The sequence below is a fragment of the Triturus cristatus genome, chromosome 2_2 (assembly GCF_964204655.1).
Source record: "Triturus cristatus chromosome 2_2, aTriCri1.1, whole genome shotgun sequence".
In the NCBI taxonomy this organism is placed as follows: Eukaryota; Metazoa; Chordata; class Amphibia; order Caudata; family Salamandridae; genus Triturus; species Triturus cristatus.
The window spans coordinates 352,415,913-352,428,433 of record NC_140582.1 but is presented as its reverse complement, the minus strand read 5'-3'; the positions used below and the strand labels follow the sequence as shown (position 1 = coordinate 352,428,433).

At 53.3% G+C, this 12,521-nt stretch overlaps 1 protein-coding gene across 2 annotated transcripts in view; it reads right to left on the bottom strand.

Moving 5' to 3' along the window:
- The window catches only part of CENPE (centromere protein E), a 1,911,253-nt gene that overhangs the window by 1,162,215 nt on the left and 736,517 nt on the right, over positions 1-12,521 (bottom strand). For both annotated transcript variants that reach the window (XM_085641421.1, XM_085641422.1), the window contains exon 36: positions 6,928-7,233. In XM_085641421.1, coding sequence (XP_085497547.1) covers positions 6,928-7,233 — 306 coding nt within the window. The remainder of the gene's footprint in view (positions 1-6,927; positions 7,234-12,521) is intronic.

Genomic DNA, 12,521 nt, shown 5'->3' with positions numbered 1-12,521 from the left:
GTGTGTGTGCCAAAGAGAGTTTCAGGAGAAGGGTAGGTTTAGAACACGCTGTTGGGTTTCCAGTTTCAGTGCAGTGAGCTGTAACTAGGATGATCTTCTACAACAGATGCCATGCCCGTAAGAATGTGCAGCCAGAGATGCACCATCTGCTGGCGCACTAACATCTGGTTTGCCACCAAACCACCTTCCTGAAGAACTCCCTCGAAGACTTGGCAATTCTCTTTTTGGCAGCTTGTCTTTGAAGTGTTCTAAGGAGTCCCACAGGGTCCTATCATAGCGCCCCAAGAGGGCTGAAGAGCTGGATACCTTAAAAAATGAAACGGCTGTGCACAAACTTTCCTTCCCCAGGAGTGTTGTGTTCTACTCTTTGTCCAGAAGAGGAAGTCACTGCATGAGTCTTTTTTTGCAACAGCAATAATTACGGATTCCGGAGACGGATCCGCTTTCAGGAACAGAGGATCTTGCTCTGGGGGTTTATAATTCTTTAAGATCCTCGCTGGAGTCATCTTGAGAGATGCAGGTGTGAGGAAAGTGTCCATAACTGGTTGTAAAAGCCAAGGTAGCAATCGTCTTACTGCCGACCTTTAGTGCAAAGTCTCAAAGATGACAGAGGATGATGTTTGAGGAGTGGGCATATCAATGTTCCACTTATTCACTCCCCTCACGAGCACCTCGTAAAACGTATTAATGTCATCCACAGGAGAGATTCTCGAAGGTGGATGGGCTGTCCATTAACGTGAGAGAACATTCCCTTTTGGAAGAATGCGTGGAAGACTAGGACCATGACCTATGCTTTTTGCGGTGGCTACGTGCAGGGCATCTCCTTTATGGTGATGGAGATGCTGTCCGGCCAAGTTGCCGACCTGTGGGAGACGTAGGAGAAAGGTCCACTGTCTGTACCAAGCAAGCCAGTGATGATCTGTGCAGAGGACTAGAGTAGCCCAGAGGTTGTTGGGCTTGCAAAAAGGTAGATTTCTGCACTGATATGAGCCATCTGGGAGATAGATGCACGGAAGGTGATCTCAGTCCCTTCTCTTGCTGTGTAGGAGGAACCGCCGTCTGTGGTGTCCCCTTCTTTGTCCACCGCTCAAGAGACGGAGAAACGGAACATCTTGACGTCATCAGAGGCACCTGTGGTGTTCTCGACTGCGAGATTGAGGGCACAGAGCGCCTCTTCCACGCTGAGCGGGTAGACTGCGAGCGTCTTTCTGATGGCGATCCGTGTTTCAACATCGAAAGATGAGATTGCCTCGACATCAAGCAACTTTGCACCGCCAAGACCACTGTCTCTGAGGACACCAAAAAAATGTTCAAATTATCATCGGAGATGAGTTGGCAATAGGGATTGACGTCCTGACGCTGAATGGGTCCTAGTCTTCGATGCTGACTGGTGCTTCGACGTTAGGTACTTACTTGTGTAACAATATATCTGCAAGAGACATTAGTCAGTGATAGATTCCTTACCTTAGAATATCCCCAGGCGTCAGACTGGATCCGGAAACTTAGCAGTACCCCTGCGCGTCAGTAGGTGGCGTCGTTTGGCTCCGCGTCCGTCGTAAGCGCAGAGATGACGCCACGGAGAGTACTTAGGCGCCACCCATGCGTGCTGACGTCAGTTCTGTACACGACTTTCCGCGCCAGGAACGCAGAACCATGCAAGATAATGACCATTGGTGCAGAAAACTAGGGCCCAAAAAGGGAGGACCTTAACCCTAGTAACCAGTTCACAGAATGGGGAGGATGGGTGGGGAGGTAAGGAATATATCACTAACTAATGTCTCTTACAGATGAATCGTCACACAAGTAGTAACTTGTGCATCTGAAAGAGACGTTAGTGATAGATTCCTTACCTTAGAATAGATACCCCAGCTATACCAACCCCGGTGGTGGGTCTGCGAACAAGAATACCAGAAAGTCACGGAGCACGGAATGGACAAAGAAGCCGTCCCTCCGGACTTGACTGTCAAGGAAGTAGTGCTTGGTAAAGTGTGCAGTGAGGCCCATGTAGCTGCCTGACACATGTCCTGCAAGGGAACTCCGCGTTCCAAGGCAGTAGTGGCTGCCGTTGCCCTGGTGGAATGGGCACGCAGCCCCACATAGGAGGCTTCTTCTTAGCCAATGAGTAACAGGCCTTGATGCACAGAACGACCCACCGAGAGATGGTCCGCTTGTGCACGGCCCGACCTTTTTTGGCGCCCACGTAGCCAACAAAAGTTGGTCATCCACCCGGAACCACTGTGTGCGCTTCAGATAGAACGAGAGCACACATTTCGAGTCCAGAGGGTGGAGCCTCTCCTCCTCTTTTGATGGATGTGGAGGCGGAAAGAAGGTGGGCAAAGTGATGGTCTGCCTATGTGGAAGGGCGTAACAACCTTCAGCAAGAAAGAAGGACGGGTCCTTAAAACAACCTTGTCCGAACGAACAGTAATGAAAAAAGGTTTGGAAGAAAGGGCCTGGAGCTCACTCACTCTTCTGGCAGAGGTGATAGCAACCAGTAAAGCAGTCTTTAAGGTGAGAAGACGCAAAGGACAGTTGTGAAGCAGCTCAAAGGGAGCGCACATCAAGTAAGTCAACACAAGGTTCAAGTCCCACTGGGGCATTACTAATGGAACTGGAGGGAACATGTGTGTAATGCCTTTCAGGAAACGGTTAACAACCGGAGACTTAAAAAGGGAAGGCTGATCAGGAAGCCGGAGAAAGGTGGAGATGGCAGAAAGATAACCTTTGATAGTGCCCAGAGCAGAGCCCTACCGAGCCAAGGAAAGCAGGAACAGAAGAACTTCGAAAGAGGGGCAGAAAGGGGATCCACAGCCTTCGCTGTGCACCATGCCACAAATTTATTCCACCTTGACGCTCCAGCCATGTCCAAAGGCGCAGAGCCTTCTGACATAGGGTCCAGGACCCCACCCCGCCCCGTTTGTTGCAATACCACATGGCGGTGGTTTTGTCCGTGAACACCTGTACCACACTCCCCGGACAGAGGGAAGGAATGCCTTCAGTGCAAGCCGGATCGCCCGAAGCTCCAAAAGATTGATATGGATCCGGAACACCGCCAGAGACCAGAGTGCTCTGATCTCCGCCTCTCCCAAGTGGTCTCCCCATCCCAGGAGGGACGCATCAGTCACCACTGTGTGCTCTGGTTGGGGAAGGGAGAGGGATCTGCCATTGACCCAATCGCGATTCGTGAGCCACCACTGCAATTGTCGTGCAGTGCCCTACGAGATCTGGGCATGATCTGTGTCAGCAGGATGCATGAGGCCAGGAAGCCCAGCAGCCTCACGGTCATCCTGACTGAAACCCAGGACAGGGGCCGAAAGATCTGAATCATAGCCCGAACGTCCTGGACTCTGTTCGGGAGGATAAACCCGAAATTACGCTGTGTCCAGAACTTCTCCGATGAAGAGGAGCCTCTGAGAGGGAATCAGGTGCGACTTCGGCACGTTGATGGAGAACCCCAGCAAATGCAAGAGGTCGGCCGTAGTCTGGAGGTGGGAGACAACTGCCTGGGGCGAACCCGCCTTCAACAGCCAGTCGTTGAGATAGGGAAAGACTGAAATCCCTGATCTGCGCAGATGAGCTGCGACCACTGCCATCACTTTCGCGAACACCCGAGGGGCACTGGTCAGGCCACAAGGGAGCACGGTGAATTGAAAGTGCTCGTGGCCACCGTGAACCGCAGGTAACGCTGGTGGCGCGGCAGGACGGGGACAAGAAAATAAGCATCCTGCATGTCCAACGCTACCATCCAGTCTTGCGGATCTAGTGCAGACAAGACCTGAGCAAGTGTGAGCATCTTGAACTTCTCCTTCCGGAGGAAGTGATTGATATTCCGAAGGTCTAAGAAAGGATGCAGGCCCTTACCCTTCTTTGGAATCAAGAAGTTGTGGGTATAACAACCACGACCTACTTCTGGCGTCGGAACACGCTCGAATGGTCCCCTTTGCAAAAAGGGTCGCAACTTCCTGCTGGAGAAGTGCCAAGTGATCCCCCGACATGCGGTGGTAGTGAGGAGACATGGCTGGAGGGGTAGTCTCGAAGGGGAGTAAGAAGCCCCTTCGGACTATCTGTAAACCCACCGATCCGAAGTGATGGTGCGCCAGTGGGAGAGGTGATGGCAAATCCTGCCGCCCACTGGCATTTGGAGAGCCTGAAAGACCGGACTAGGAAGGTTTGGTGGCAGGGGAGGTGGAGGACTGACCCGCCCGCTGACCCCGTGACCCACCTCGGAGGTCCCACGTCCACAGCTGCACTTAGACTATTGCTGCGCAGGCCTGCGGCTCTGAAACAACCTTATTTGGGTGCCCTTCCTGGACCACGAAAGGAGCGAAAGGCAGAAGCCGAAGGAATGCGTGTAGCCGACAGGCCTAAGGACTTAGCCGTAACTCGCGATTCCTTAAAGCGCTCCAACGCACTATCCGCCTTGTCGCCAAAAAGGCGAGTGCTATCAAAGGGCATGTCCATCAGAGTGTTCAGGACAGCCCTTGAAAAGCCAGTCATCCTCAGCAAGGCATGACGGCATAGCGCCACTGTTGTGGAAATCGCTTTGTCCAGAGAGTCAGCGGTGTCGAGACCACAAAGAATCGTGAACTTGACTGCATCTCTCTCCTCAACAATAGCTTGACAGAGCACCGTACGGGCCTTCCGGACACAGAGGCAGCACCTGCGCTACCATATCCCACCAGGTGCCCAAAAGAACGTCTGAAAGTGCGTCATTGAAGGGCAGCAGCGGCTCCGCTGAGGAAGACGCTGGCCGAAAAACTGTCAGGAGGATAGTCCTGACGGCCACTGCAGGGAGCTCGAGGTGAAGAGCCTCGCCCGCCCTACGCAACACCTCTGAATAAGTACAACCCTCCTCCATAGCCACAGTAGAAGTAGACAGTGAGCCAGGTTCTGGAGAAAAAACCAGTTCACCTGCGTCCTCCAAATCCTCTTCCCAGTCCGGCTCTAACTCGCATTGGGCTGCGAGAGGGTCCTCAGACCCCTCGCAGTCCTCCCCGTCCTCCGTAACCTGCGGAGCAAGTGGGAAAGAAGGTGGGTGGATAAAGGGATAGAAATTCCGGCGTGGGAATCTGTGTCGGTCGACACCCTTCCAGCACCGCATCCACATCGTGATGGAAGCCGGAGACTACGTCGGCCGGCTGTCCGGTTCGCACCGGTTCGCACCGGCGGTGCCGATGCAGGTGGAGGTCGGAGCAGGTGGGAAAGAAGGTGGGTGAATAAAGGGATAGAAATTCCCCATCGGCGTGGGAATCGGTGTCATTCGATACCCTTCCGGCACCACTTCCACGTCGGGGTGGAAGCCAGAGACTACGTCGGCCGGGTGGCCGGCCGGCACCGATGCCGGTGGAGGTCGTATGAGGTAAACAGTTATCGACTCTGATCCAGGCATGGATCCACGGGGCTCTCGACGATGTCGGGACCGGAGCCTGCGACGAAGGAAGGTGAGGAACCCCGGTCGGGCCCGCGGGGCCCAAAGGCCCACAGGCGGGGCCCGACGGGCCATAGCAGACAGGAACTCCTGCAGCTGGGCCGGAGTTGTCGACGGACCCCGGAAAGGCGGGTAGGCCGTCGGCAACTGCCTAGGTTCCCCCTGAGCCGCGGGGGTGGCACCACCTACACCCTCAGCCGTGTCGCGCGACAGGCAAGGCGAAGAGCGACGCCGCTTCTTCGACTTCTTCTGTTTCGTCTTACCTGACCCCGATTGACAAGACGTTGTCGAACGATGGTGGTGGCTCCGCGACCGGTTCCTTGACCTCCCACGGGACCAGGACCCCGAACGGCGCGAAGCAGACTCTCAGGCCTAAAGCAACTTTCGGGAGCAAATTTTTCGTAGCCATGGCCCGGCAGTCGGGGCACGACGAGAAATCGTGGTCGCGCCCCACGCTGTAGAGACACTCGCGGTGAGGTCCGTCACTGACATCATGCGGGGAAAAGCCTTGCAAAACTTAGAACCGGGCATCCCTATACACCAGGAGTCAAAGACTCAAAAGAACAGAGACAAAAGTCCCCAAAAACACAGTCAAAAAATGACTGGGGGTACCGCCCTCTCCAGATCTGCGCTTGCTGGCGCGGAAAAAGAAAGAACTGACGTCAGCGCACGTGGGCGTGTATAAGTAGCTCCAGCGATGTCATCTCGGCGACTACGACGCCAGCGACGTACGTGGAGCCGCACGACGACGCCTACTGACGCACATGGGTACTGCGGACTAAAGCTTTCCAGATCCAGTCTGATGCCTGGGGATATTCTATGGTAAGGAATCTATCACTAACGTGTCTCTTTCAGATACTCAATGCTACTCTGGACATAAGAAAGCCCAAAACCACATTCACCTCATTGTAGTAGGTAAAGCTGGGTCTGGAACGCCTTTCAGGGAACATCTAAAGGTAAAAACTTGATCTTCTGAGGTAAAGCTATAAGACAGAGCAGAGGTTTGTGCGTAGGCGAACTTACGTGAAATATGCGATGGCCTTTAGGGGGATTAAGTCATGGTGCAAACACCCGATTGGCTGAAGTGTGGGTGTTTTATAGTTATTTAAAGTCACTACTAAACTAAGGTGTTAGCCCACCGACCCTTTCAACAATGGTTACTGCTGTTTTACAGTAGCAGGGGATTACGAGCCTGACGATATGCAATGTTTCAAGCATGTGAAAAATCCAGTGCCTGTAGAAGTATAGGTTGACCATTACTCGTCTATGTTTTTTGTTTATAAAACATATTACCTGGCTTTTCTTCACCATGCTTGAGGTAAAAACGTTTATTTACACTCATTTATCACAAAGTACTACAATATTTTTAGCTAGGAAAATCCCAAGTCAGTAAGCTCAACATTAGAGAAAATTACTAACATTACATCCATCTGAAATTTTGACTGCTTTCATGTGACAAATTAGAGAGAATATCAAAATACAATAAGCCAACCACCAACCTGTTTAAAGTACTTTTGAACGTCTTCAATAAGTTGGTCTCGCTCAACTCTCAGAGTGTCATGCATCTGCTCTAGAACATTTTTTTCTTGAGTAAAGTTATCTGCAGACTTCTGCAGTTCCTCCAGTTTCTGCACTGCTGCACATTTTTCTCTTTCCACTGTTTCCAATGAAGACTCGCTGGAATTCAACCTTTCTTCAAGTTGCTTCATTTCACAAGACAATCTCTGCTCTAGTTCCTTCTTTTCTAGCAGAACCTGCTCCTTTTCATTATTCTTCTGTTTCAGTTCTTCTATTAAAGCGGACAGCTAGACAAAGGATAGAAATATTTTTTCAAAACACATTTAGTGGCTGACGGGGGCAAGGTGTGCTTTTGTTGCTCTGTGGCGAATTTCAGACATTTTTAGGTTTGCTGAAAATGTAAGCTGCCTACCAAAGTTTAAGGGAGTTCATAGCCGTTTTGTCTATCAAAACCTCAGTACCCCTTGCCAAAGTCAGTAACCGCTGTGCACAGGCTTTGCACAAGCACAGAGTGCGTGTGATGCTTAGTCTGCCATTGAGCCAGGCACTGAGGACCAACCATTGCAGACAAAGCACAAGGTGCAGCGTTTGGACAAGTTGAGTGCAGGACGGAATAATCACTTACCTGTAATCCTAGTTCTCTTCCAGGGGTATCCTCATCAAAGTCCCAAGCACTGAATATTCCCGCCCATGTGCGGGGACCCCAGAAATAATAAAAAATATATATGAAAGACATATATATACACACACATATCTATATATCTATATCTATATATATATCTATATATATATATATATATATATATATATATATATATATATATATATATATATATATATATATATAGAGAGAGAGAGAGAGACAGATATACACACCCACCAACCCACCCACCCACACACACCATGTTTTCCATACCAATGCAGCCCACATATAGTAGGCTTAGCAATGTAATAACAAATCACTGCTTTTGTAAACACATAATGAATATATAGACCACAGGAGGGCAAATGACACAAACTCTTTCTAATGAGTAAGACTCATGGAAAAACTGCTAAACAGCATACCTTGTTAGCCTACAGGCTGCATTGTAAACCAATAACATAGAAAATGAAAGCAATTGCACAAAAAACTGGCACCGTGTCTTTAAGGCAGCCATGACCCCTAGCTTCCCATCATGCCTCAGGGGTGACGTACAAGTTACTTACCTTCGGTAACGATGTATCTGGTAGAGCAGATTCAAGACGCAGTTTCCTTAACGTAGAATTATCCCCAGGCGTGAGACTGGACCCAGAAAACTTTCTTGCCCAGCATCTCTGCGCGCCGGGGGGCGGCACCTCGCGACTTCGCCCCGACGTCCTCCGCGGGTGTGATGTCAGCAAGGTCACATAAGCCCCACCCAGGCGCGCTGACGTCAGTTTGCTTCGGAGAGCTTTTACATGCCACAACGCGGTGCCATCACAACAAAACTGAGGAGAGCATGAGAACAGTGTGCGAAATAAACAAGGAAACAAAAAGAGACAAAAGGTGAGGAACAGCACCAGGTGGCACAGAGTCACCAGGAGGCTACATCAGGAAAGCCAAAGCAGGAAGAGAGCAGACCACCTCAGAGGAACAATTGTGCAAGCCAGGTGGCAGCACCAGGCAGCACAAAAGTACCAGAAGGCCACATCAGTATAGCCACAGCAGGAAAAACGTAAAGCATCCCTCCGCGGGACCACCATGCAAGCCAGGGTGAGAGCCAGGCTGGAGGCACAAGCAGTGGAAAGCGATGTAAGAGAACGAGAGAGAGAGAGAGAGAGAGAGAGAGAGAGAGAGAGACTGCAACCATAGACCACAGTGCAAAGGGACACAACACAAGCCCGGCACAGAGGAGCAACAGCAATCCACCCCCAGACTACACAGTCAAGGAGGGCCAGAGGCTCTGAAAGGAGCAGGAGGCCATGGACAGGCAAAAGAACCCCCAGCGTAGAAGACCGCAAGGGGATCAGAAATTGCAACAAGCAAGGGAAAGAGGAAAAGCAGGCCCCTACACTGGAGAGAACCAAGCTGGAGGGAAGGTCGATAGGCAGAAAACGAAAAGGAGCCCCACACAAGACAAGCCACCCACAGTGAGGCGAGCGCAGAAAACCACGCTGAGGGTCCTCGCAGAATGGGGAGGAAGAGTGGGTCATGAAGGAATCTGTGGCTAGAATCGTCTCTTCCAGATACATCATTACCGAAGGTAAGTAACTTGTACATCTGAAAGAGACTACTAGCCGCAGATTCCTTAACGTATAATAGATACCATAGCCATACCCACAAGGGAGGAGGGCCTGCGAGAGAGCCTCCCCACCAGGAGAGACCAGGGCCCCAGTAGGGGGCATGGCACAAGAACGAAAAGGCCAGGATATCCTAAGCCCAACCAAGGAAGAGCGTCCAACACCCCGCCGGGGCCGACAGCACCCCAAAAGCCTTAAGGAACACAAGGGCCACCTCGAACCCAGTGAGAAGAGATAGAGCCAGAGGCAGGGCCCACTGGAAGAAACACATGCACAGAGACAGAAAAGAGCCGAAAACACCTTGGACGCAAGCAGCGGACAAGGCCGGAAAGGTGCCACCGCCAACAGCACAGGCGGGAGAAGAAAAGCACCGTTGCGCAAAGCCCCAGCGGAACCAGAGGCAGGGGCGCAAGGAAACACATTAAGAGCACAACGGTGGAGTAAAACAAGCAGTCCTGCCCGGGCACGCACCGCCAGCAACAGGCAACACCACGGAACAGCACACCCAGGAAAAGGCAGATGCCAGCCGAAGGCAGAGGCCAGGAAGGACCAGGACACACACCAAGGGAGGGGCTGGGCCAGAAACACACACACACTGAGAAGTGGAGGAACCAGCAGAAAATAAGAGAGACAGAAGACAGGCCCAAGCCAGCCACCAGAACACAGCTCAAGGTAAGCCAAACCCTCTGGAGCATCAGGCTGAGGACCAAGCCAAAACTCTGGACAAAAGTGCGGAACCGCCACAACACGATGCTGCAGACAGCAGGCCAGACCGGCCGAGCGACATGGCGACAAGGAGAAGGACGGGCCTAGCACAGGCTGCTCCAAGACAACTCGCAAGAAAATCACAACTGCGACATACCGTAACACCACGGAGAGCAAGGAACCCAAAAAGGGTGACCACACCTCCCCAGCACTTAACAGAGCCCCACATAGGGTAGGTTATGTCCCAAGAAACATGGGAACACCTCTTAGCAAATAATTGCTGCAGCAGAGGACAAGACAGAAAGACCTGCAGAAAAAACCCGCAGACGGCTTACCACGCAGCCAATAAAGAAGGCCTAATCTCAGGGCCTACCGGGCTTACCAACAGCCAAAACCACAAGTCAACAAAGGGCCGGACCAGCAGCCAACAGCACCAAGGGCCCAACAAAAGGACCCCAAGGCACATCAACCAGACAGAACACACAACCTGGGCGACCCGTTACAAGGCCCCAGGAAAACAACGGGAGAACACCTTCCAAAACACAGACCGACAGTCAGGTCACTGAGGGGGAGGAAGAGGGCGAAGCCCCGCAAGAAACTTCTGAATGGCAGAATCCGCTGGGGCATGGAACAACAGTGCGCCATCAAAGGGGAGGTCAACCAGCCGTTCTCTAACGTTCTCAGGGAAAACACTTTCCCGTAGCCAGGCATGGCAGCGAAGGGCCACCGAAGTAGCCATGTTCCGACCAAGCACCTCCGAAACGTCCAGAGCCGAGCGAAGAATGAACGCCGCCAGCTCACGGCCACCCGACACATGGTGCTCCAGATCAATGCAGGCACCCTCCTGAGAAGCAGAAGTCATAAGGGACTCCGCCGAGTCCCATAAGCATGAAGTGGCTCTGGCCAACACACAAAGAGTGTTAAGGGCCCGCAAGGCAGCACTAGAAGAGGCGAAGATGTTGCACCCCCAGGAATCTAACCAGCGGGCCTCCCATGACGGGGGAGACAACACCGATGGCAAGGAGGGAAAGGCAGTCTGTAAAAGTGGGCCCCTGGTAGAAGGGTGGAGGGAAAGACAGACAGGGTCTTGCGGACCCGGGTCCCCCGTGGCAGGACACCCCCAGGCCCCAAAAGAGAATTGTGGAGCGAAGCCTCGAAGGGGAGAAGCAGCTCCCGGCCACCAGAGCCATGGTGGAGAACCTCCAGCAGATCCGTGGGGAAATGGGCAGCTAGATCGCCCATAGGCAAGATTCCCACAGCTGTGGAAACAGCCAGAGCGAAGGCAGCACTCGTGAAAACAGCTCTTCCATGGGCGACGGCTGCAAGTTAAGGCAGCCGTCCCCCAGCCCAAATGGAGGAAAGAGAGGCCAAGCCCGAAAAGGGGGGAGGTGGACCGATGAATGGGGAACCTGAGGTGCCTCCAGCGAAGACTGCGGGCGCGGAGACGGCGAATAGTCATCTTTAGAGAACGCCAGGGAAAAAGCCACGACGTGGCGACCCGTCTTCGGAGAAGATGAAACCAACAACCGCAGAACCTCTGGAGAAGAGGGGGCGTCCAAAGACGAATCAACGACCCGACGTCGGCCCTTCGCCGTAGATTCCGCCACCGGCGTCAGGTCAATGTCGACCAGTGCCGAAGGGGACGTCGGAACAACCTCTGCCACAGCGCGCGGCGCAGGAGACCGAGGCGGGGTCGGAGCAAGGCGGCTAAGGAACGGCGTCGAAAAGGCATCGACTCTACCTCCAGCTAGGCAGCCACCTACGTGGAGGGACGAGGGGGGCCTGGGGACACGCCCCGACCCCTAGCCGGCCCCTGCGACGCCACCAGGGCCAGCAGCCGCAGGCACCTGAGCACCGTCACCTCGGCCTCGGACAAGGCCGCCGCCTGCCCAGGGGACGAGGGGGACTCGAGGACGAGCCTCGAGCCCCGGCAACTTCCCATGACACCACAGGGACCCCCGTGGGGGTTTGCGGCGAGACAGAGGCGCCGTGGTCCGAAGGAGGGGACCCCGAAGGGACACACCCGATGGCACCACAACTTCAGATCCTGGAGCCGAACCTTCCGCCGCCGGAGCCGCAGAAGTCCCCGCATGCGGCAAGGGATTCGCAGACGTCTCAGGAAGAGGAAGAGAGTGCAACCCACTGCAGAGCCCCCATTCGCCACCTGTCGTAATGCACTAATAGGATGCAGGAGGCCATCAGACCCAGAAGCCGCAGCACCAACCTGACCTAAACCCGGGATAGAGGCTGAAAAATGGGAAGCAGAGCCTGAATATCCCAGACCCGCTGTTCCGCCGGATAGGCCCGGAACTGCACAGAGTCCAGAACCGCTCCGATGAAGAGGAGCTTCTGGGAGGGACTCAGATGCGACTTCGGCACATTGACGGAGAATCCCAGCAAATGCAGGAGGTCGGCCGAAGTCTGCCCAGATGAGCTGCGACCACCGCTATCACTTTCGTGAACACCCAAGGGGCACTGGTGAGGCCGAAGAGGAACCCGGTTAACTGAAAATGCTCCTGACCGACTGTGAATCGCAGGTAACGCCGGTGGGCCGTCAGGACAGGGATGTGGAAATAAGCGTCCTGCAAGTCCAATGCTACCATCCAGTCTC